Genomic DNA, 25,408 nt, shown 5'->3' on the forward strand with positions numbered 1-25,408 from the left:
GGGACCCCGATAAGGAGGCCGTTGATCCCTCTGAGGATCAAGCTGACTCCTGGGATAAGATTGGTGTCAAGATGGGGAGCGCTGACAGGGCCGCCCCTGGAGATGTGGGAGAACTACCAAATCTTGACAGCGAGGATAAGGTCCTAGGGGGCCTAGAGGAAATGGGCAAATGGGTCCAAAGAGCCCTTGTTTCTGATAACTCAAGGAGAAGCACAGGGGCTGCTGAGCTAAAGTTGTCCGGAGACTGGCGTAGCTGCCAAGAGGAGCTGGCATGCGTGGAGCTGGCACATTTCTGCATCCGCCAGATGGTGATGACTATTTCGGCAGATGTGCAAGGGTTCCGTGCAGCCCTGCAGTGGGCAGAGAAGAATCTGCATGACACCCTAAACACACAGGTGGGTCCCTCGCTGCTGCTGCTGCTCCTTCTGTAGTCTCACTTTCTGCCTTCTCTGCATGGCACTCAGATATACACTTTAGGAGGAGATGGTGGCTGGTGGCCAGGGTTGTGGCAGGCCAGTTCCAAGGCAGACCCTGTAAGTGGTATCTCTGAGGTCTTTGAGCCCTCGGTGACAATCAGTCAATGTGATTTGAGTGCTAAATGTGTGCTGAGCACTGTCCTAAGTGCTTAGGAGAGGACAATATAACAGACTTGGTAGACAAGTTCCCTGCCTGCAGAGTTTACAGCCTAGAGCGTGAGGTAGACATTAATATAAATAATTTACGATATTCATTCATTCATTCATTCATTCAATAGTATTTATTGAGCGCTTACTATGTGCAGAGCACTGTACTAAGCGCTTGGGATGAACAAGTCGGCAACAGATAGAGACAGTCCCTGCCGTTTGATGGGCTTACAGTCTAATCGGGGGAGACGGACAGACAAGAACAATGGCACTAAACAGCGTCAAGGGGAAGAACATCTCGTAAAAACAATGGCAACTAAATAGAATCAAGGCGATGTACAATTCATTAACAAAATAAATAGGGTAACGAAAATATATACAGTTGAGCGGACGAGTACAGTGCTGTGGGGATGGGAAGGGAGAGGTGGAGGAGCAGAGGGAAAAGGGGAAAATGAGGCTTTAGCTGCGGAGAGGTAAAGGGGGGATGGCAGAGGGAGTAGAGGGGGAAGAGGAGCTCAGTCTGGGAAGGCCTCTTGGAGGAGGTGATTTTTAAGTAAGGTTGCTCGGGGGGTCGCGTAACTAGTATCACCTAACTATACATATATGCTGTGGGGCTGAGGGTGGGGCAAATACCAAGTGCCCGAAGGTCACTGATACAAGCGCAGAAACTATCCTGGTGTTCTCGACATTTCCTTTCAGGAAAAGGATGAACTGGCCTTTCGCCTAGTCAGCCTAAGGAAGGAGCTGCACTTCTTTCAGCGTGACATCAAATGGCTCCAGGTTCAGTACCTAGGACCCTTCCTTTGGGCTGATGTCAGTCTTATCCGATTGCCCATTGTCCAGGGAGATCTGGACTTGGAGGCTGCCCGCTTGAGGCAGGTGACCCAGGCCCAGGAGCAGGTCAAAGGGCAGCTGCTCAGTCAGCATGCCCGGTTGGACCTGCTGGAGCTCTGGTTGTCACTGGAGCTGCGGGAGCAGAATCGAGTGGAGCACAACCTGAAAGAGCTGCTGGAAGGACTACGGGGCTGGCACTCGGAGCCACAGAGGAGGCTGATGAGAGTTGGAGACCATCCTTGGGAAGGCAAGCCCTGTCCACATTTGGAGAGAGGCTCTAGTGGCCAGACATCCTATCGGTAAGGCGGCAACCAATCCCTGTGGTGGAATGAAGGATTAGCCCAGATTAACCTCCAATCTTGTGGGTTTTCTCCTTTCAGAGCATTTCAATCCATCAATGGTGTTCAAGCACTTTCTGTGTGTAGATCACTATATTAAGCACTTAGGAAAGTACAATCCAACAGAGTCGGTAGATATGTTCCCTATCCCCGATGAGCTTTCAGTCTAGAGGTACTGTATCTTCACCTGGGAGCCCTGTGTGGGATGGAGACTATGCCCAACCTGATCATCTTGTCTGTATCCCAGTGCTCGGCACATAGTAAGCACTTAACAAATACCATTACCTGGGGGAGGTGAGAAACAGCAGGTTGCCAGAAGTCAAATTACTTCAAAAAGTGTGAGTTCTCTGATTAGCAGAGGGCCCCACTTAGCCATCTGTGCTTCTACCATATTCCCCTTTAGTTTCCTCACTTCACTTGCTAAAACAATTGTTCCAGCTCCCCACAGCCAAATGAGCCTCTTGCTGTGGGGGGCGGAACAAAGGATCATCTACATAGAGGTGGTAATTGAAGCCACTGGGCTGAATGAGTTCTCCAAGGGAGTGGGTGTAGAGGGAGAATAGAAGGGGACCTAGAACTGAGCCTTGAGGGACCCCAATTATCAGAGGGTGGGAGGCAGAGGAGAGGCCTGCAAAAAACTGAGAAGGAGCCATCGGAGAGATAGGAGGAGAACCAGGAGAGGACAGTATTATTGAATTCAAGGTTGGATAAAGTTTCAAGGAGAAGTGGGTGGTTTACATTGTCAAAGGTGGCTGAGAGGTGTAGGAGGATCAGGATGGAATAGGGGCAGTCAGATTTGGTGAGAAAGTCATTGGTTACCTTAGAGAGGACTGTTTTCTGTGGAGTGAAGGGGGAAGAAGCCAGATTGGAGGGGATCAAGGAGAGAACTGAGGAATAAGAAGTGGAAACAGCAGATGTAAACAACTCTCTAGAAGTTTGGAGAGAAATGGTAGTGAGATGGGGCAATAACTGGAGGGAGCTGTGGGGTCTAGGGAGGGTTTTTTGGGGTTTTTTAGGATAGGGAATACATAAGCATGTTAGACATCAGTGGGGAAGAAGCTGTTGGAAATTGCACAGTTAAAGATGGCAGTCAAGGAGGGAAGAAGGGAAGGGGTAAGTTTTTTAAAAAAGGTATGTAGGGATGGGGTCAGAAGCACAGGTGTATGGGGTAGATTGAGAGGAGTTGAAAGATTTCATCTTGAGTTACTTCAGGGACTATAGGGAGAGTTGAAGAGTGTGGAGTGGGGGGATTGGAGAGGAGCAGGGGATATTTTAGGGAGATCACATCTGATGGTTTCAATTTTGTTGAAGCACGTGGCCAGGTCATCAGGGGAAAGAGATGGGGGTGGAGGGACAGGAGATTTGAGAAGGGAGTTAAATGTCCAAAACAGCTGGTCGGGGCAGTGGGTATGGGAGCGAATTAGGAGAAGTACTGTTGTTGGGCAGTGGGGAGGACCAAATTGAAGGAGATAAGAATGAATGGACAAAGTCAGAGAGATGTTTGGATTTCCTCCATCAGTGCTCTGCAGCTCAGGTACAGGAGTGGAGGAAGTGTACTGTGGAGGTGATCCAGGGTTGCAGTTAGTGGTACGAGACTGGTGGAGGGACAGGGGAGCAAAGGAGTTCAGTTCAGTAGAGAGAGTGGTGTAGAGTGTGTCGCATTGTGCGTCAGGAGAAGGCAGTTTGGGTATGGAGACCAAATGGGGTAGGATGGCTGTAGAATACTGGAGGGGGGTCAAAAGAACAGAGGTCTCTTGTGGGGAGGGGGAAACGGACACATTCGCTGGAGGTGGGTGTATGGGAAAAAGCAGGTGAGGAGGTTATGGTCAGATAGAGGAACTTCAGAATTGGTGGGGGTAGATTGTACAGTTACTAGATATTGTAAGATCAAGTGTGTGCCCAGGTAGGTGAGTGTGTGAGGTGGTGAGGAGTTCATGGGAGTAAAGGAGTGAGATCCCAGTGAAATTTTAGGGGACCCTCCCAAAATTACTTGGCCCTCATCCTTTCTGGGAAGTTTGTTAATGGTGAAACGGAGAATGTACGTTAAGGCTCTCATTCTGGTTTATCACCTAGGCTCCGGAAGATATTGGAGGGGCACCAGGAGCCACAGTTCTCTCACAGTTATGGAACCAAAGCTGCTCGGAGCACCCACCTGTGGCAAGAGGTGAAGATCTTGAGACAGCACCTGGCCATACCTCCCTCTCACCTTTTTACTCTGGAGACTGACTGCAAAGCATTGTATGGGGCCTTGTACAACGAATTTAAGCAACTGCTACTCCGTCCCAAGGTATGGTAAAAACCCAAGTTGCCAGGGGGTGGGGGCAGGGTTGGCCTCCGGGGTTTAGGAATGTGCTTCCTTGCCTTCTGGATGATCAGATCACTAAGCCAATGCCATATATCCATGGCCAAAGGTTGGATTTGTAATGGCACGGTCCCACTCAGGAAATTCAGCTGTGTGGCAAAGCAGGGACCCATTCTGGGGGAGGGGAGGGAAGCCCCCCCTCCCCGACCAAGGTAGCTGCCAGGTGGGGTCTAGTGCAGAAGATGAAGATTGGAAGAGTGGTCACGGTCTTTAGTAATACCCCGACCCACAAATTTCAAGACACTTTTTTCTATATCCCAGAAACCCAGGGAAGTGATCTGGGGCCACAAAACCCCACTCATCTGCTGTACCACCATAAGTCTGGTAGCTGAGGCCTAGTTTAAATGAATCAGCTCAAGTCCTCATATGATGGCTTTGGCTTTGCTAGTCCCAATCACTCAGACAACAGGGGCAAGAGAAGACTAGCTCACTTATTTAACCAATAGTCTTCTCAGTTTTCCTCAAGTTTCCCCCGGGCATACTCTGGGTCTGTGTCTCACTATCTCGTTGGAGGGTATTCCACTTTTGGTTTTCTGTTTTGTTTTGTTCCCTCTGCCCCTTTCTCCTGTTCCTAGGTAATAACAGAATCTCTAGACAGTCTAAGTCTCTCTATGAATGACCTTTCCCAGTTGCTGGCAAAGGTGATGGAAAACCTCAGGACCAAGCGCAAGTCTCGCCAGAACCCATTTCAGCAGATGGAGCACAGCCTCTATGTACTGTTCTTCTTAGAAGTGGGACTGCTACGGGAGACAGTAGAGCAGTTGGAAGAGCAGGCTTCCCTTCTTGTGACTCGTCAAGGAGAGACAGTCTGCCCCTAGCCATGGAGTGGGCCTGACTCCCTGGACTAGTTTAGCCTGCAGGCCTCAAACACCTCAGCAAAGTAACAGAGGGAGAAGAGTCGACTGGGAAGAGCTTAATAAGAGGTAGTGGCAGGCTCAGACCCTGCCAAGGGTAGCCTCAAGTTTACACAGTGGTATGTGTGGGTGAGGGGCTGGGGGAAGAAGTGTTTCAAGGGCCATTCCAGGCTGAGTAGAAGGAATGCACACATAGGCAGGGTGGAGAGTTACACACAAGCCTTGGATATCTTTCTGGGAAATGTTAGGGAGATAAGTTGGTGGTGCTGTGTGGGCTCTGAGCATTTAATAAAGAAGTCTTTCAAAGAAATCTTGTTGGCCTGATGAAGCCTGATATAACTCCTTGTCTCTTACTCTCAGCCTGTCATTTCTTTACTCTCTAATCTAACCTTTACTACTTGTCCTTGACCCAGTTCTTGAGCAACAAGAGTTTGTTTTTTAAATCCTGTGCCTTGCACCCTACAGATGTCTGGCCAAGCTATCCAAAACTGAGCACTTGAAAATTGCAACCATAACCGTGGCTCTAAGTGCCTGAATAGGAGAGGCGAGCCTAGATGACTCCTTCAGATGGCTTTGTATTTGAGGGCTGGAAAGCCCCACTAACCTGTTATTTTGCTCTTCTAACTCTTGAGAAAAAAATTAGATATAGGCAATCTGCCTTTCCCTCCTATTCATTTCAGCACTGATCCTCTTGGGTTTTATCTAGTCTACAGAGTTTCTTTTTCCCCTCTTGCCATCTATTAAAGCTGTAGGGCTAGGACAGATGATATGTATGGCCTCCCTTTCATCTTAAGAGGTGGAGAGAGGACCGTGAGAAGAGAGAAGGTTAAATGCAAACCAGTTCATGCTATGACTGAAGGTGCTCAAGGTAAAGGAGTTCAGGGCTCCCAGGTCTGACCTGAAAAGACTCAGCCAAACAAAAAGCCACTGGTTTGTTTTTTTTTAGGTCTTCTAGATGAAGTTAGCTTCAGTAATTTACCATATTTCAACTTTGTGCTCATAAAACTTGTTCAATCAATCGCATTTGAGTGCTCACTGTATGCAGAGCACTGTACTAAGCACTTGGGAGAGTAAAATATAACAGACACATTCCCTGCCCATAAGGAGCTTACAGTCTATGTGGGGAGACAGACATTAATATAAATTACAGACGTACTTTGTTGTGGGGCTGAGATGGGAAGAGCAGTAAATAAAGGGAGCAAATCAGGACAACACAGAAGGGAGTGGGAGAAAAGGAAATGAGGGCTTAGGGAATGCCACTTGGTAGGAGGAGGCAAGGTCATCGAGTGCTTTTAAAGCTAATGGTAAGGAGTTTCTGTTTGATGTGGAGGTGGATGGGCAACTACTGGAGATTCTTGAGGAGTGGGGAAACATGAACTCTATATTTTGGTAGAAAAATAATCTGGGTAGCAGAGTGAAGCATGGACTGGAGTGGGGAGAGACAGGAGGCAGGGAGGTCAGCAACAAGGCTGATGCAGTAATTAAGATGAGATAGGATAAGTGCTTGGATTAACGTGCTAACAGTTTGGATGGAGAGGAAAGGACAGATTTTAGTGATGTTATGAAGGTTATGGGCAGGGAGCATGTCTACCAACTCTGTTGTATTGTACTCTCCCAAACACTTAGTACAGTGCTCTGCACAGAGTAAGAGGTCAGTAAATACCAATGATTAAAAGCACTACATCTCAGATCCCTCCCCTTACTACCTCCAGTACCTACCATAATCCAGCACTTAGAACAGGGCTTGACACATAGTGTTTAACAAATACCATTATTACTATTATTATTATTAACAAATACAGTTAGGCTTTCTGTGGAGAGGGAAACTAACAGAGAGGACAAAAAGCAGAGTTATTTTGGCCTCTGAAAATGTGCTACCTATTTTCCTTGCTAGTAGGATGGGATAATGTACTCAGGATTCAGACAATTCCAGTCAGACACTCAAGCCCCCTCACCTCAGTCACATCATTCTTGTTAAGGTTCCTCAGACTGGCTAGAGCAGCACTGAGAGCTGGGAGGGCTTCATCCAAGTCTTTCTGGGCATCATCAGCAATGGCCTGAGCTCTCTGGGCCTTTTCGTTGGCTTTCTTCTCTTCTGCCTGTACATCACTGCGTGTGTCTTCTGCCACAGCTGTGTCCATCTGCGTGGGGGGAGGGGGCAGACATACTGTCAGGGCAGCTTAATAGGCCAACGTTTGGGGGTGGGTGAAGAGCAGTGGCTGAAATTCAACCCTGAGATCCCACCCAGAGCAGAGACTGAGAATGCCCACTGCTCTCCCCCAGGGAAATGGGTTTCTAAAGGAGACTGTGGAATCCATTGCCCCCTTCTAAGGAGAGGACCTGAGGAAATCTTCCCCTCCCATCCTGTACCCCTATTTGGTCCATCGTTATCAAGGTATTTTCGGCTGCCTCTTCCAGAAGAGGACGCATTATTTCCAGCTCTTCCTGCATCTTTACTACATCTTCAGATGTCCTCAGCAGCTGGGAAAAAATGAAATTACAGATGTTAGGGATGATATGAATAATGATAATTGTGCTATTTAAGCACTTACCATATGCCAAGCATTGTACTAGTCGCTGGGGTAGAAACAAGATAATCAGGTCCCACATGGGGCTCACAGTTTAAAAAGGAGGGAGAACAGGTATTGAATCTCCATTTTGCAGAGGAGAGAACTGAGGCCCAGGGAAACTAAATGAATTGCCCTAGGTCACACAGCAGGTGAGTGGTGGAGCCGGGATTAGAACACAGATCTTCTGACTCCCAGGCCAGTGCTCTTTCCACTAGGCTATGCTACTTCCCGGTAACTAATATCTCTCAACAGTGGAGTAGATATTAGATATTAAAGTAGGTGACTGTCATATGGTTCCCCCAAGTATCCTGTTGTAGAAGTCAGAGGTAGAATGCTAAGCCATCAGGATAACCCATTAATAGGATTTTTGCTGTTCTTAAGAGGGGGACCTATATACACACCTTTATGCTGATCCTCAACTGAGCAATTCCAACATCCTTGAGCAGGGGATGTTTTGATGCCCATTTTCAGTCAATCTATGTACTTTTATTTCTCTAAGGACCTCAGTTCTTTTCCTTGTCCTAATATCTCACTTACGTAATCCATATTAAAACAAAGTTCACACTGCATCTCCTTCTGGCTCAACTGTGGGAAATTTAAACTTTGAACTGGGGCAACTGATAAAGGCCTCTTGCCTTCTAAGAGACATGGAATGGTCTCCTTTTCTGAAGATCATCATCATCAGTGGTATTTATTGAGCACTTTCTAGAGCTCTTTAAGAGCAAACAAATTGCCTATTTGTTCGGGTAGGGGGGAGGAGCGTTCCTGCTTGGAGACCAGGCAAGGAGCAATGTGGCCTCTGGAAGAAGCAACTAGCCCTGGGATTCTGGGATTACTTTCTCTGCAAAGTGGGTTTCTGTTCTTCATGGTAAAATTATTTTTTGAGTGGGGAGGCTCTGAGTTTGCCTGAGAGCATGCAGTCCTTATGACAGATGCCAACATGTAAATCAAACTACTCCTAATCTACATCAGCAAGATGTTGCAAAGAAAAATGTCAAGTTCCAAGGTCAGAAATCACAGGCTAACATCTCATTTAGTCGACCCATGACATGTCTGATTTAACTTTCGATGAGTGGAGAAGTCATCTCTTAACCACCGGTTGAAGGAAAGACTTCTTTTAGTGCCCAGTGTTTAATCAAGCCCCTAATGCAGAAGACCCACCTTGTTCAAACCACCCTTCATCCGATCCTTTTCCATTATTAGTTCCTGCTTCTTTTTTCCAATCAGGACGGAGAAGATGTTCAGCAGCTCCAAGTAGCTCTTAGGAGTGACATAATTGTAGCGAGCTAGCTCCGCAAGGTAATCTGTGCATTTAAGGGCCACCGACTGATGGATCGCTACACACAGCAAAGACTACAGGTTGCAGAAGGCAGAGAAGAGAATTAAATTCCTCTCTTGCAGAAGAAACTGAAGGGCACATGTGGGAGAGGGAATGAAACCTGGAAAACACTGGCTAACTAACAAACCTTCCCTTTTATCCACAACTGAGTCCGCAGGGTGAGAGACAAAGCAAATGTGCCAATGTGAAAGTAAATGAGGAGCAGTAAATGGAAAAGCCAAGATGACTTTCATTTTGGCTAAATATGGCTCTGCTCTAATTCAGACCCTCTGAAGATAATTGATCACTGAAATCATTTTGGCTAGGTATTTGGGAGAAAGCTGCCCAACCTTATAAAGCCAAAAGCTTTACTGTTAAAACAATAGTAATTATTATTGTGGCATTTGTTAAGCACTTACTGTGTTGAGCCCTGTTCTAAGCACTGGGGTGGATACAAGTTAATCAGATTGGACACAGTCCCTGTCCCACATGGCACTCACAGCCTAGGAGGATTTAATCCCCATTTTACAGCTGAGGAAACTGAGGCACAGAAAAGTTAAGTGATCTGCCCAAAGTCCCACAGCAGGCAAGTGGTAGAGCTGAGATTAGAACCCAGATCATCTGACTCCCAGGCCTGAGCTCTTTCCAAAAGGCCATGCTGCTTCTCATACCTTTTGATACTAGATCAATGGTCTTTTACAACAAAACACCCTTTTTTCCCAAAAAGCTCAAAGACTGGCATATACTTGCAGTCTGTGCTGAGTATCTTTATTGTGGACATCTACAAAAAGTACCTTCTTTATTCTCTTTTTCAAAAGGGAAAACAGTGAGGTTGAAAGCCAGAACCACATTTCACAATTTCATTCATTCATTCAATAGTATTTATTGAGCGCTTACTATGTGCAGAGCACTGTACTAAGCACTTGGAATGTACAATTCGGCAACAGATAGAGACAATCCCTGCCCATTGACGGGCTCACGGTCTAATCGGGTAAGACAGATGGACAAAAACAACAGCAATAAATAGAATCAAGGGGATGAACATCTCATTAACAAAATAAATAGGGTAATAAAAATATATACAAATGAGCAGATGTACACAGTGTTGAGGGGAGGGGAAAGGAGGGGGGGAGGAGCAGAGGGAAAGGGGGGAAGGGGGCTTAGCTGAGGGGAGGTGAATGGGGGGCAGAGAGGTAGCAGAGGGAGCAGAGGGAAAAGGGGAAGCTCAGTCTGGGAAGGCCTCTTGGAGGAGGTGAGCTCTCAGTAGGGCTTTGAAGAGGGGAAGAGAGTTAGTTTGGCAGAGGTGAGGAGGGAGGGCATTCCAGGACAGCAGAAGGACGTGGGCCGGGGTTGACGGCGGGATAGGCAAGAATGGGGCACTGTGAGGAGGTGAGCAGCAGAGGAGCGGAGCGTACGGGGTGGGCAGTAGAAAGAGAGAAGGGAGGAGAAGTAGGAGGGGGCAAGGTGATGGAGAACCTTGAAGCCCAGAGTGAGAAGTTTTTGTTTCATGCAGAGGTTGATAAGCAACCACTGGAGGTTTTTAAGGAGGGGAGTGACATGCCCAGAATGTTTCTGCAGGAAGATGATCCGGGCAGCGGAATGAAGAATAGACAGGAGCGGAGGGAGAGAGGAGGAAGAGAGATCAGAGAGAAGGCTGACACAATAATCCAGCCAGGATATTATGAGAGCCTGTACCAGTAAGATAGCCGTTTGGATGGAGAGGAAAGGGCATATCTTGGTGATATTGTACAAGTGAGACCGGCAGGCCTTGGTGACAGATTGGATGTGTGGGGTGAATGAGAGAGCTGAGTCAAGGATGACACCAAGGTTGTGGGCTTGAGAGATGGGAAGGATGGTCCTACCATCCACAGTGACAGGGAAGTCAGGAAGAGGACAGGGTTTGGGAGGGAAGATAAGGAGCTCAGTTTTGGACATGTTGAGTTTTAGGTGGCGGGCAGACATCCAGGTGGAGATGTCCTGGAGGCAGGAGGAGATACAATCCTGAAGGGAGGGGAGAGAGGACAGGGGCAGAGATGTAGATCTGTGTCATCTGCATAGAGATGATAGTTGAAGCCATGGGAGCGAATGAGTTCACCAAGGGAGTGAGTGTAGATGGAAAACAGAAGAGGGTCAAGAACTGACCTTTGAAGAACCCCTACAGTTAGAGGATGGGAGGGGGAGGAGGAGCCTGCGAAGGAGACCGAGAATGAATGGCCATAAAGATAAGAGGAGAACCAGGAGAGGACGGAGTCCGTGAAGCCAAGGTGAGATAAGATGTGGAGGAGAAGGGGATGGTCTACAGTGTCAAAGGCAGCTGACAGGTTGAGGAGGATTAGTATAGAGTAGGAGCCATTGGATTTGGCAAGAAGGTCATGGGTGACCTTTGAGAGAGCAGTCTCGGTAGAGTGGAGGGGAATGGAAGCCAGATTGGAGGGGGTCCAGGAGAGAATTGGAGTTGAGGAATTCTAGGCAGTGAGTGTAGACGACTCGTTCTAGGAGCTTGGAAAGGAAGGGTAAGAGGGAGATAGGGCGATAACTGGAAGGGGAAGTGGGGTCAAGAGAGGGGTTTTTTAGGATGGGGGAGACATGGGCATGTTTGAAGGCAGAGGGGAAGAAGCCATTGGAGAGTGAGCGGTTAAAGATAGAAGTTAAGGAGGGGAGGAGGGCAGGGGCGAAGGTTTTTATAAGGTGAGCGGGAAAGGGGTCCGAAGCACAGGTGGAGGGGGTGGCACTTGCGAGGAGGGAGGAGACCTCCTCTGAGGATACTGCAGAAAGGATGGGAAAGTAGGGGAGAGGGTTGGGAGCAGGGGGGGAGGCAGAAGGGAGAGGGGTGACTTTGGGGAGCTCAGACCTGATTGTGTTAATTTTCGTGATGAAGTAGGTGGCCAGATCTTTGGGGGTGAGGGATGGGGGAGGGGGAGGAACAGGGGGCCTGAGGAGAGAATTAAAGGTCCGGAACAATTGTAACCTACCAGTGCATCTATTACTTCAAGATTTGTCTCAAGATCCGGGAGCTCACTCAAGAAGCTGAAGGCCACAGACTCCAGGGCTTCAGCTGGCCATTCATTAAACCAGTCAATTGTGCAGCAGTTGACTAGAGAGGGGAATTGCCGTAGGCGAGCTCGAAAAATCTCCCCTATAGGGCTGGGAGACAACCAAGATGAGCAGTGAGTTAAAATGAGGCAAACTCAAGGGTGTCCTCTCCCTCTCACCATTTTCTCCCCCGCTCCACCCCTGGCCCCCGCCTTCTCCCTGCCTGTCCCCACTACTCCCTCCTCCCTCTCTTGCCTGTCATTCCTACTCTTCCCCCACTCGTCTCTCCCAACTTCTCCCCTAATAATAACAATAATTATGGTATTCGTTAAGCACTTACTATATATGTGCCAAGCACTGTTCTGAGCACTGGGGTAGATACAGGATAATCAGGTTGCCCCAAGTGGGACTCAAAGTTTTAATCCCCACTTTACAAATTAGGTAACTGAGGCACAGAGAAGTGGCTTGCCCAAGGTCACACGGCACCTGTCCTCCCTCTTAATAATAATAATAATAATGTTGGTATTTGTTAAGCACTTACTAAGTGCAGAGCACTGTTCTAAGCGCTGGGGTAGATACAGGGTAATCAGGTTGTCCCACGTGAGGCTCAGAGTCTTAATCCCCATTTTACAGATGAGGTAACTGAGGCCCAGAGAAGTGAAGTGACTTGCTCACAGTCACACAGCTGACAAGTGGCAGATCCGGGATTCGAACCCATGACCTCCGACTCCCAAGCCCGGGCTCTTTCCACTGAGCCACGCTGCTTCTCCATCCTCCCTCTTCCCTCTCTCTCCTTTCCCCCACCCCCTCTTGCCTGAACCCATCCTCCCTTTCTTGTCCATCCCCCTCCTCTCACCCAGCTCCCCATCTTCCCTCTCTCGTCCATTCTCCCACCCCCATCCTCTCTCTCTCTCTCTCCCCTTCCCCTCGCCTCTCATCATTAGGCAGACCCAAGGAAGTTTCATTTTAAAATGTACTGAAAGTGGAAGAAAATGTTTTTCAAGAGATTTGTTTAGCACAGCTTCTTTCCTAATGTCTTTGGTCAAAATTGTTCGAGGAACTAGGATGTAAAAATCAGAATGGATGTATTCTCAAGTTATCCACAACAATCTGGAAATTGAACCCTATTTGACTTCCTCCAGAGCTGGTCAAGGGAGATTTTGCTCAAATCAGTGCAATTTTTTCAAGATGGGAAAATGCTAGACAGTCATATTTATTGAGCACTATTCTAAGTGCTTGGGAAAGTACAGTATAATAAAGACATTCCCTGTCCACAATGAGCTTACACTCTAGAGGGGGAGACAGACGCTAATATTAATAAATTACAGATATGTGCATAAGTGCCGAGGAGCTGGGAGGGGGGATGAATAAAGGGAGCAAGTCAAGGTGATGCAGAAGGGAGTGGAAGAAGAGGAAAGGAGGACTTAATCAGGGAAGCCCTCTTGGAGGAGATATGCCTTCAAAAAGGCTTTTAAAGGGAGGAGAGTAATTGTCTGTCGGATATGAGGAAGGAGGGTGTTCCAGGCCAGAGGCAGGATGTGAGTGAGAGGTCGGTGGCGAGATAGACAAGGTAGAGGTTCAGGGAGAAGGCTAGCATTAGAGGAGTGAAGTGTGCAGGCTGGGTTGTAGTAAGAGAATAGGGAGGTGAGGTACAATGGGGCAAAATGATTGAGTGCTTTTAAAGCCAATGGTGAGAAGTTTCTGTTTGATGCGGTGGTAGATGGGCAACCATTGGAGGTTCCTGAGGAGAGGGGAAACATGGCCTTAACGTTTTTGTAGAAAAATGATCCAGGCAACAGAGTGAAGTATGGACTGGAGTGGGGAGAGGCAGGAGAACTGGAGGTCCTGGAAATCAACAAGCATAGGACACTTGCTCAGTGAGGACAGCTCTCTAGGTTTTGATGTTGGAAAGGACCCAGAGGCTGGACAGCCAACTCTTGAATTTTCAGGGGCTGATGATCCCGTTTGTGGATTATCGAGGCCACCTTCTCCCATTATGCTGTTAATTTCTGTGCCATTTCACTGCTCAGCAATCAGTTGAATTTATTAGTTGTGAGGTTGGTGAGGAAGGTTGACGTGAATGACTAAAGAGGGGCTTGTGGCTTCCTCTTATCAATGCTCAGCCTGTTCCCTAAGACAGTGAATAAGACAGAGCTGACTGAACATGTAGCTGAATGTGGTAGTCCCGGAAGCCAAGGGGAGGGGAGATTAGCGTGGAAATGGATAGGGGGAGGCAAAGAATGTGTTTTCCTTCTCCTAGAACACAGAAGCCTGTACCTCATGCACAGCACGGTGTGGATATTATTACGCACGCGCCCAGTGTAGGCAGCCATCAAGTTGGCCTTGCTTGGCTGCAGTCCACGTTCCTGAATGATGGGTCTCATACTGGTTAGGATCTGATCCTGCTCATCTAGAGAGTACAAGTTGGGGATGTCTCCAGAGTTCAGAACACTGTTGATATCCTCCAAGAAAGACTCATTTTTAATCTGCAGGGAAAAAGGAAATCCAAAAAGAGGTCATTGACCCTACCTCTCTCGGATTAATCATTTGAGGAATGGATTATTCCCCCGAGTGACACACTGTGATGTGATCCAGGTCAAAGATAAGGTGGAGCATGTGTAATCAATCAAATAATGGGATTTATTGAATGCTTACTGTGTGCAGAGCACTGTATTAAGCTAAGAGCTTGGGAGAGTATAATATAGCAGAGTTGGTTGATATATTCCCTGCCCAGAAAGAGTTTACAGTCTAGTGGGGGAGACAGATGTTAAGATAAATTATGGACAAGTGCTGTGGGGTTGAGGGGGTGGTTAGGGGTGAATAAAGGGTACCAATCCAAGTGCCAGGGTGACGCAGAAGGGAGAGGGAGTAGGGGAAGTGACGGTTTAGTCAGGGAAGGGCTCTTGGAGGAAACGTGTAATCTGAGGATGACCAGAAAACGCTGCTGAAACAAAGGGAGAGTACAGTTGTACCAGACCTCTCCAGAACAAAACCACTTAAGGGGGAACCATGAGCCTCATTTTAAATCTCAAACTCCTCCCACTCCTGTTTCTTACTCTCAACAGAGGGTATCTGGGCTTCAGGTCAAAAATCAATCAATCACAGAGAATGGACAGAAGTCAAAATTCTTCACATAGGGTCTCAAATGGGAGATCCCATGGGAATTGAGGGAGGAATTGGCTTGGAGTTCTGTTGCCACACTCTTATTTGAATAGATTCAAGGCTACAACACTGAGAATGTCTTTTTCCACACCTAGAGAAACCTGCCCCAGGATGAGGGCTTACTCTGCTGGACTGTGGTGAGAATTTGACCATGGGCTACCCCCTCCTGCCTGTGTCTAGGGAGGACAAGCATGGAAACTCGGATCTTGCACTTGGATCTGAGACCTTTGGCATTTGATATTCACCCCTCCCTTAACCCCACATGCTTATGTATGCAACTTTATTTATAATAAATTATTTATTTATATTAATGTCTGTCTTCCCCTCTAGACTTTAAGTTCAGTGTGGGCAGGGAACATGTCTGTTGTACTGTACTCTTCCAAGTAGTTAGTACAGTGCTCTGTACATAGTAAACACTCAATAAGTACCCTTAATGAAATTGATGAAACAATCAGAACCATATTTTCCCACTTAACTTTGAGACCTAGAAGCAGGGCCTACGGTGGTCATCTAGTCCCTTCCCTATGCTCAATAAAACTTTCACTGAAATATAATATATAATATAATTTCAGTCGATTTCTTCTTCTTTTATCTTTTATGGAGATGGAAAACTGTTGACTTTGAAAAAACTTCTCTAGTCTCTCTTTTCCAGATTATACAATCCCAACACTCTCCTTTGGGCAGGGAAAGTGACTACCCAACTCCATTGTATACTTGAGCTCTGCCCACAGTAAGCACTCAAATACCATTGATCGATTTTAATCATTCCTCAAAGATATTATTTTCCATTCCCTTAATCATCTTCGTGGCTTTCTTCCAGATCTTCTCCAGTTTCTCTATACCCTTCTTAAAGCATGACACCCAGAACTGTGCCAGAACACTTTCATGAAGACTGATTGATGCCCAACTATTGTTAACACATTCCAACATCAGGTTAGAAGTTTTAACAGCCTCACTTATTGTTAATGCACATTCATCTGGTATTCTACTGTGATTTCCCCCAGGTCTTTTTCTTCTATCTAGACGCGTTTCCCATCTTCTATCTGTGGCGTGTATTTGGTCTCTAAATGTAGTAATTTGCACTCATTTGTCTTGAATTTCATCCTCTTTCTGATGGACCATTTCTCTGATTGGTTAAAGTCATTTTGGCATCTATTCCTCTGAAGCACAGGTGTACCCAAGATTCCAAGCACCTGATAATACAGGCAGCCCAGGGATACGGACTAATCTTTGTGTGGATACACCCCAGAATGGCATGGCTTAGTGAACAGAGCACAGGCCTTGGAGACAGAAGGACATGAGTTCTAACCCTGGCTCTGCCATGTGTCTGCTGCGTGACCTTGGGCAAATCATTTAACTTTTCTGGGCCTCAGTTACCTCATCTGTAAAATGGGGATTAAGAGTGTGAGTGTGCATCCCCTCTTAACAGGGAGACAGGGACTGTTTTCAATCTGATTAACTTGTATCTCCTCCAGTGCTTAGAACAGAGCTTGACACCTAGTAAGCACTCAACAAGTACAAATAATCAATTATTACCATTAGGTATGTGCCAACCCCAATATTACAGCCAATCGCTGCAGATAAGTCAATTTCCACCCTGCTTCCTTACTGCTCTTCCCTGATCCAAATTTTCTTTCCCCCTGCCCACACACTGGACTCACCCTTCACCTTGTTTCACATACTCCAGCATTTTTCTTTCTTCTTTTAAACTAGGTACATAAGCAGAATTGCCACCACAAACCTCACAATATGGCACCATCCCCTTTTTCTCCTTCTTGCTTGTAGCCCCAACCCCAGCCAAGGACACTGTAACAGGGGCAGAGTGGGACAGAATGGGGACAATGGCTGTTGCTGCGAGCACAGCTGAAAACACCATCGTTCCCCATATCCTTTCCCTTCCCATTCCCAGCCCGTTATCGACAGCTGGGGCTGGGAGGTAGGGCGGCAAATCTGAAAGGGGAGGGGCAGTGCCGCCATGGTCCTGATGGTTCCAGAATTTCAAACAAGTCCTGGAGGGTGGTGGGGAGAAGACAGGGACAGACTGGGGAGACAGGAGATAAGGAAACCACTGGAAAGCTGCTAGGGGATAGTGGAGAAGGGGTGAAGGAATGATGGTGCATTCCTCCATTGTAATTTGTACTTATTTGTGGGGCTTGGACATTATGCTGAAGTTGATTCTGGAGCAGAACTGAATTACTGCATCAATCAACCAATCACATTTATTGTGTGCAGAGCACTGTACTAAGAGCTTGGGAGAATACGAGAGTTGGTAGACATGTTCCCTGCCCACAGCGAGCTTGCGTGTAAGTCTATGAGCAAAAGCACCTGGCAATATAATCAGTACGTTAATGTCAAGCCACTGATTATGACTCATCCCCTGAACGTTTCAGTCCCCACAGCACTAGGCGAGCTGTGTTACACTCTGATGTACCTGTGTGTCTGAGAATAGGAAAGTGATGGACAGGTTGTTTACACCAGCCTTAAGCAAGATCTGCTTGATGTTCTCACGCCACTCTGCCATCCCGTAGTTCTTGGAGAGCTCAATCTGGAAGCATTCGTATTCAGCTCTGGAGAGGACAGCGAGGTGGGAAGAAGGGGAGGGAGAAGTAAGTGAAAGGTGTTACCCAGAAGGACTCTCCCCTTTTGTTCCCTGTGCACATCTGGAAAAAGAAGGCAGTGAGCCTTTACTAAGCAGAATACAGGGACCCCCGGCCCCCCCGGCCCCGTAACAATAATAACAGTATTTAAATGCTACTTGTGTGCCAAGCATTGTACTAAGCACTGGGGTAGAGACAAGATAATCAGGCTCGACTAGGTCCCTGTCTCACTTGAGACTCCCCACTTCCACATTAAGAGGGAGAGGAGAGAGCTCTGACTCAACTGGATAGTCTTTCCTTAAACCCAAAGAGAATGGAGATCCACCACTGATTGTTAGAGAGCTCTGCTTCATATCTAACCAAATCTTGATGATTAGACTGTGAGCCCATCACTGGGCAGGGATTGTTTCTATCTGTTGCCAAACTGTACATTCCAAGTGCTTAGTACAGTGATCTGCACATAGTAAACGCTCAATAAATACTATTGAATGAATGAATGTACATCCTTCAGTCAATCAGTGGTATTTATTGAGTGCTCACTGTTTTCAGTACATCTACGATCATGTCCAGCTGCAAACTGAACTAAGGTTTGCCACAGTGCTCTTCAAGCGGGCTGGTCCGCAGGCAAGGGAAAGTGTTTCCACGGGTAAGTATATTAACGGCCGGCCAATTCTAACTCACTCTACCTGTCTGGCCTGATGCGGAGCAGTCTAGCCAGTCAACTCCCTCACTGATCAAAGGAGCTGCTGCTCTTCCCATTCTCTTTCATATCTAGTTGCTACCTCCAGTTGGGGAATAAATGATGGAGGGTGTGAGTTGGAAGTATTAGGCTGGGAACTGAGCGACTCTGACCCACATTTTCCTTCCCCATTCTTTATATTCCAGGCAATATGGGAGCACAGGGGAGGAAATTCCCCTATACAGTGGGAGAGGAGTAGAAAGGGGCCAACATGTGACCCTGTTCAGAAGCCTCGGTTCTTACATGTGAGAAGCCAGACGAGTGAGGGAGCTCCGCCCACTCCCTCCAACGCCAAGGAGGAGAGCATTCCCCAGGGACTGCCGCAGGATGCGGCTGATGCGGCAGATGTGGCTCATGGCATCTATGAAGAGCACGAGTTTCAACTTGGTGGTGTGGACTTCATTGTAGTCCTCCATGTAATCATCAAGCACACGCATAAGCTAGAGAGGGAGACGAAGGGAAGGACAATCAAAATAATAACAATAATAATGACAGTATTTCAGGGCTTACTTTATGCCTAGCACTGTGCTAAGCTCTGCAGTAGATGCAAGATAATTGATTCCACATAGGGCTCACAGTCTAAGTAGGAGGGACAACAGGTATTGAATCCCCAGTTCTGCAGTTGAGAGAATTGAGGCCCAGAGAAGTGAGATGACTTACCCAAGGTCACACAACAAGGAAGTGGTCAAGCTGGCATTAAAATCCGGGTACTCTGACTCCCAGGCCCATGCTCTTTACACTAGGCCATGCTGCTTCCCCAAGACCATAAGACATGCATGCCATTACTGGGTCAAACCAACGGTCAACCTAGCCCAACATTCCGCCTGGAAGACCTGTGTGATGGTGTCCTTCTTAATGATGTAGCATCTAAAATCCTTAACATTTTCCTTTATACCCAACAGTTCTCCTAGTGACTCACAAATTTATCCAAATCACTTTTGAACCTACTGATGTTTTCTACCTGCACAACTACCTAGGAGAACAAATTTATAGGATGAAGGAGTGTTTCTTTTTGTTTTATTTTAAATCTGCCACTTTCGAGCTTCCATATGTATCCCCTTGTTCTGTGGTTGAAAGACTTGGTGAACAATCTTTCCCAGCTCTGCCAATTGCTTGCTGTGTGACCTCGGGCAAGTCACTTAAATTCTCCCCTATCTCCAGTCCATATTTCACTCTGCTGCCCGGATCACTTTTCTAACACATCACCCTGAGCTCAACTTCCCACTCCTCAAAAAAAACCCTCCAATATTGCCCATTCACTTCCACATCAAGCTGAAACTACTGACTATTGGTTTTAAGGCACCTAATCAATCATCTCTCCCTGTTACTTATTTACTTTTTTTGAGCCCCACGTGGGACAACCTGATCTTCTTGTATCCTCCCCAGCACTTAGAACAGTGCTTTGCACTTAGTAAGTGCTTAACAAATGCCATCATTATTATTACCACACTCCGGTTCACACTCTTCATTCTTCTCGAATGACCATCAACCTCTTGCTCACACCCTCCTTTCTGCCTGGAACTCCTCCACCCTTCACATTTGCAGACCATAGCTCTTCCCATCTTCAATGCCCTTGTGAAATTTCATCTCCTCCAGGAAGTCTTCCCTGATTAATCTCTCCTCTCCCCACCCTCTTTCACCCCCCAGCTCCCACTTCAGCACTTTGGCATCACCTGAGTGCTTAGGTAACTCACCCTCCCCACCTCCATAACACTTGTGTCCATATTTTTATACTCTGTTGCTTCCCCCTCCCTCTGGATTATTTTAGTATCCATCTCCCCCACTAAATTGTAAGTTCCTTGAAGGCAGAGATCATGTCTATTAACCCTAGTGTAGTCCTCCAAAGACTTCTTAGTACCATAATCTGCTCAGAGTAAGAGCTCAGTACATTCTACTGATTGATTTAGTGAACACCAATTCTGCATTTGCCCTGTCCATATCCTTCTTGATTTCATGAACTTCATTTTGATTTTTGGGTGACCTTGGGCAACTCACTTAACTTCGCTGTGCTTCAATTCCCTCATCTGTAAAATGTGACTCAGTAATTGTTCTCCCTCCTACTTGGACTGTGAGCCCCATGTGGGACCTAATTAACTTGTACCTTCCCCAGCACTTAATAATAGCAATAATAGCAACTGTGGTATTTGTTAAGCACTTACTATACAAGCAAATCAGGTTGCACACAGTCCCTGTCCCACATGGGGCTCACAGTGTCAGTCCCCATTTTACAGATGAGGGAACTGAGGGCCAGAGACGTGAAGTGACTTACCCAAGGTCACACAGCAGACAGGTGGCAGACCCGGGATTAAAACCCAGGACCTTCTGACTCCCAGGCCCTTGCTCTCTCCACTACACCATGCTGCTCCTCTAAGTGAAGTGCTTGGCACATAGTAAGTGCTTAAATACAACAATTATTATTTTCAGTCATGTCTTGAAAGGTTGCTCAAGAAAAAGCATGTTGTTATCCTGGCCTAAGGGGGACTTGGGCCTGGGCTCCAAAACCATTTCACACTCCAGCACCTGAAGCAGAAGTCTGAACCCCAAAAGGTTGAACTGGATGGCAACCTTTCCCATGACAACCCAAAGTATGTAAGGGTGAGGGGAAGGAAGAGAAAGGAGGTGAGCAGGATGTGAAGAGGATTCACCTCAGACACAAAAACTCACCCACTTCAAATGGCATTGAACCTGAAGTATTCTAGGGTGGAACTGGAGGACGGGAGAGAGAGTCTGATGAAGATGGATGTCAGTAGATGTTCCTTCCTACCTTCTCTATATCGCTGATCAACTCATAAATCTTGGTGTCGGTACCCAGGGTCATGAAGTCTCCATATAGCATGGGATGGAAGGGGATGACGTCGTCAAAAGTGACGCCCCAGGACTCCATCTTGCTCTCCATCAGCTCATCAAACCAGACGCAGTCATCTTCATTCACCAGCCGGTCCCGGAACACCCGGCAGCTCTCATGGTACCACAGCCTTAGCAGTTCCACTTTGTCCTGAGAAGCAAGTCAGAGAAATGTATAATTAGAAAAATGGTGGTATTTGTTAAGTGCTTACTATGTGCCAGGCACTGTACTAAGAGCTGGGGTGGATACAAGTAAATTGGGTTGGGTACGGTCCCTGTCCCATTTGGGGCTCACAGTCTTAATCCCCTTTTTATAGATGAGGGTATCGAGGCACCGAGAAGTGAGGTGACTTGCTCAAGGTCACAGAGCGGAAAAGTGGCGGAGCCAGGATTAAAACTCAGAACCTTCTGACTCCCAGGCCCATGCTCTATCCACTAGACCATGCTGTTTCTGTAGCATCACTCCCAACTCACAAGGAGCATCTTAGACTGTGAGCCTCATGCGGGATAGGGACTGTGTCCCTCTTGATTAGCTTCTATCTACCCCAGCACTTAGTAAGCCAGTACCATTTTTTTAAAAAAAGAGAGAGAGGTACCATTTCCAGGGCCCCTTAGAGGTTGGCAGGCTTTGTTCCTAGGTGGAATTCCTGAGGGCTGGGTAGGAATCCCCAGAAAGGAAAGAAATCTGGTGTACTTCCTTCTCTCATCACACCTTCAGAGTTGGAAGTTTCTCAAGAGAGGTCAGAAAGAGCCATGACAATGCTGTCTGAAAAATCACAAACTATAAATTTCCAGCTTAAGGTTTTAATTTAACCTATACATATTAATAATAATAATAATTATGGTATTTGTTCAGTGCTTACTATGTGCCAAGCACTGTTCTAAACACTAGGCTAAATACAAGGTAATCATGTTGTCCCACGTGGGGCTCACAGTCTTAATCCCCATTTTACAGATGAGGTAACTGAGGCACAGAGAAGTTAAGTGGCTTGGCCAAGGTCACACAGCAGATGAGTGGCAGATCCAGGATTAGAACCCATGTCCTCTGACTCCCAAGCCAGTGCTCTTTCTATTTTTGCCCAAGGGAAATTTGCCCAAAGTACCAAAGGGCATGCAACTGAACAGTACTGTCCTTTATCTTGGACCTAAGTGATTCTCCCCACCACCCACACACCTAGAATAAGGATGATGCAGTACAATATTCAGAATTGAGAGGAAGAGTTTAGAAGAGCAGGTCAAGAGGATCATTTGGGGTAGGCTACACAAAGTCAAATGACCAGTCTCCCAGGAACAGCAGTGAGCTCCATGCAGTCCTTCCTACCAAACCCAAAAGATGGAGGAGAAATGGTATGATTGTCAGGATTCCTCCTATGTGTGTGCCACTGAGGGCATAAGAACACAGGACATGTTATTACTGGGTCAGGCCGATGGCCCGTCTAGTTCGGTATCTGGTCTCCAAAAATGTCAATGGAGCACTTAGAGTGAACTATATGATCAGTGTCCTGCTGGACATCCATCCTAATGTTTCAGGATGCACCATCTGATATCACTCTTTTCTCTCTACACCCTTAACCTGCCCTCTGGCAACCCACTGTGAACCACTCTTCCACAAATTTATCCAAATCCCTCTTGAACCTATAGATATTTTCTGCCTGCAGAATCTATGAATATAATTTCCATATGCTTACCTTTTCCAGGGTGAAGTGTTTCCTTTAGTTTGCTTTGCGTCTATTATCCTCAACCTAATTCAACAGATGCCCCCTCATCCTGTTTACAGATCTGGTGAACAATTGCTAATTCATCCTGCCCACACCCTTCATAATTCTGTAGACTTCAATCATTCTCCTCTCAGCTTGGATCTTCCCAGATTGAAGAGTTCGATCTCATTCAGTCCATCCTCTTAGGGAAGTGTCTGCATTCTACACCTTCTCTAGCTCTATTATATCCTTTTTATCATTCTTCTTATTATCATTATTATTATATTTAAGTGCTTACTGTTCTAAATGCAAGAGGAGATAGAAAAGTTAATAAGGTCAGACAAGGTCCCTGTGCCACATGGGGCTCACAGTCTAAGCAGGATGGAAAATAGACAATGAATTCCCATTTTATAGAAGAGGAAACTGTACTTCCTAAGTAAGATAGGGTGACCAAAATGTCCCATAGTATTTAGGAGCTGCTGTATAATGTGGAAAAACTAGGTATTTTGTTCTGTTTTCCTGAAAATAGTGGGAAACCGTGTAGCCTAGTGAAAAGAGCATAGCCTAAGAGTCAGAGGATCTGAATTCTAATCCTATTTCTCTACTATGTGACCTTAGGCAGATCACTTAACTTCTCTGCGCCAGTTACCTCATCTGTAAATTGGGAATTTAATTCTCTTCCCTCTGACTTAGACTGTGAGCTCCATGTGAGACAGGGACTCTGTCTAAACTGATTATCTTGTACCTACCCCAGAGTTGAGTACAGTGCCTGGCACATATTAGGCACTTAATCACCATTAAAAAAATAAATTAAAAAGATGGTCTTCCAGCCTGTCACACATTGGACCAATGATCGAAAAGAACAGCCAACAGTGACTGGGTTCTGTGAGCTGTGGCTGATTGCTTTAAGGCCATCATCATGTAGTGGGAATTTGGATTACTTTTTCCTAGAAGCATTACCTCACCCTGAAGTTCCTTAGAGAAGCAGCGTGGCTCAGTGGAAAGAGCACGGGCTTTGGAGTCAGAGGTCATGAGTTTGAATCCCAGCTCTGCCACTTGTCAGCTGTGTGACTGTGGGCAAGTCACTTAACTTCTCTGTGCCTCAGTTACCTCATCTGTAAAATGGGGATTAAGACTGTGAGCCCCACGTGGGACATCCTGATTCCCCTGTGTCTACCCCAGCGCTTAGAACAGTGCTCGGCACATAGTAAGCGCTTAACAAATACCAACATTATTATTATTATTATTATTTGTCATTGTTCAGCCGACTCAGCTGTATGAGCTTTCCGGCAGTTCATCCCCATCTGCATGACATTTTACCACCCAGAGGAGTTAATGATCATCCACAGACTTGGAGATTTCATCGAAGACTCTCTCTTCCAGACCACTTATAAAGATATCCTAGCAGTGATCCATGGAGAGGTTTGGTGGGTGGGGATAGAAGTTGAAGGTTCCACTCCCTATACTTCTCTAACTTGAAAAGTGTAAGTTTATTCCTACCTTACTTTTGTTTTCTATGGCTAAATCCATGACTTTCAATTCCTTGCTTATTCAGTTTTGATTGATCACATCTGAGTGCTTACTCTGTGCAGAGCACTGAGCTAAGTGCTTGGGAGAGTATCCTATAACAGAGTTACTAGACCCATTCCCTGTCCACAGTGGGCTTAAAGTTTAGAGGTGGGGCGGCGGGGGGGACAGGCATTAATATAAATTTTTTAAATTATGGTTCTGAATGTAAGTGCTGTGGGCCTGAGGGAGGGGAGAATAAAGGGTATGAATCTAAGTGTAACACAGAAGGGAGTGGGAGAAGAAGAAATGGTTCTTTATAAAAATATATTTTTGGTGTGGAACTTTGTCAAAGGTCCTTTAAAAATCTACATATGTAATGATTACTAGTTCCCCTGTATCTCCATCAGAACCCACATCCTCTGACTCCCAAGCCCGTGCTCTTTCCACTAAGCCACGGTAGGAGGGGGGAGGATTTTAATCCCCATTTCACAGACAAAGAAACTGAGGCACAGAGAATTGAAGTGACTTAACCAAGGTCAGAGAGCAGACAAGTGGCAGAGCTGAAATAGAACCCAAGTCCACTGGCTCCCAAGCCCATGTTCTTTCCACTAGGGCATGCTACTTCTCCCCTAACTGGCTATGTCTGAGTGCTCTCTGCTCCTAAATTTAATGATCACTTCTCTTCCTTGGCCTGGTATTCAAGTGAGGCATAGCTGTCTACCAGTCCTAAAATCACCTCGGAAACTCTTTTAAGAAGTGGCAGTAACTTTAGCAGTTTGTCAGCCATCTGGAACAGCGGGGTCTTGTAGCAATAGGTCAAACATTGTCTCCAGGCTGTCGACACCTTCCTCTCCGAGTTCCTTCAGAACGCTCGGTTGGATGAAAGACCAAGGGAGCAGAAGTTTCCACTCTCCATGTAGCCATTCAA

General features: G+C 46.5%; 1 protein-coding gene across 2 annotated transcripts in view; it reads right to left on the minus strand.

Moving 5' to 3' along the window:
* Nucleotides 1-25,408, minus strand: part of DNAH1 (dynein axonemal heavy chain 1) — a 168,267-nt gene that overhangs the window by 39,550 nt on the left and 103,309 nt on the right. For both annotated transcript variants that reach the window (XM_029052729.2, XM_029052730.2), the window contains 8 exons: nucleotides 21,195-21,425; nucleotides 18,674-18,870; nucleotides 17,526-17,661; nucleotides 14,210-14,418; nucleotides 11,872-12,043; nucleotides 8,743-8,934; nucleotides 7,382-7,492; nucleotides 6,967-7,152 (listed from right to left, as the gene is read on the minus strand). In XM_029052729.2, coding sequence (XP_028908562.1) covers nucleotides 6,967-7,152; nucleotides 7,382-7,492; nucleotides 8,743-8,934; nucleotides 11,872-12,043; nucleotides 14,210-14,418; nucleotides 17,526-17,661; nucleotides 18,674-18,870; nucleotides 21,195-21,425 — 1,434 coding nt within the window. The remainder of the gene's footprint in view (nucleotides 1-6,966; nucleotides 7,153-7,381; nucleotides 7,493-8,742; nucleotides 8,935-11,871; nucleotides 12,044-14,209; nucleotides 14,419-17,525; nucleotides 17,662-18,673; nucleotides 18,871-21,194; nucleotides 21,426-25,408) is intronic.

This window comes from Ornithorhynchus anatinus, chromosome X2 (genome assembly GCF_004115215.2).
Source record: "Ornithorhynchus anatinus isolate Pmale09 chromosome X2, mOrnAna1.pri.v4, whole genome shotgun sequence".
Classification (NCBI taxonomy): domain Eukaryota; kingdom Metazoa; phylum Chordata; class Mammalia; order Monotremata; family Ornithorhynchidae; genus Ornithorhynchus; species Ornithorhynchus anatinus.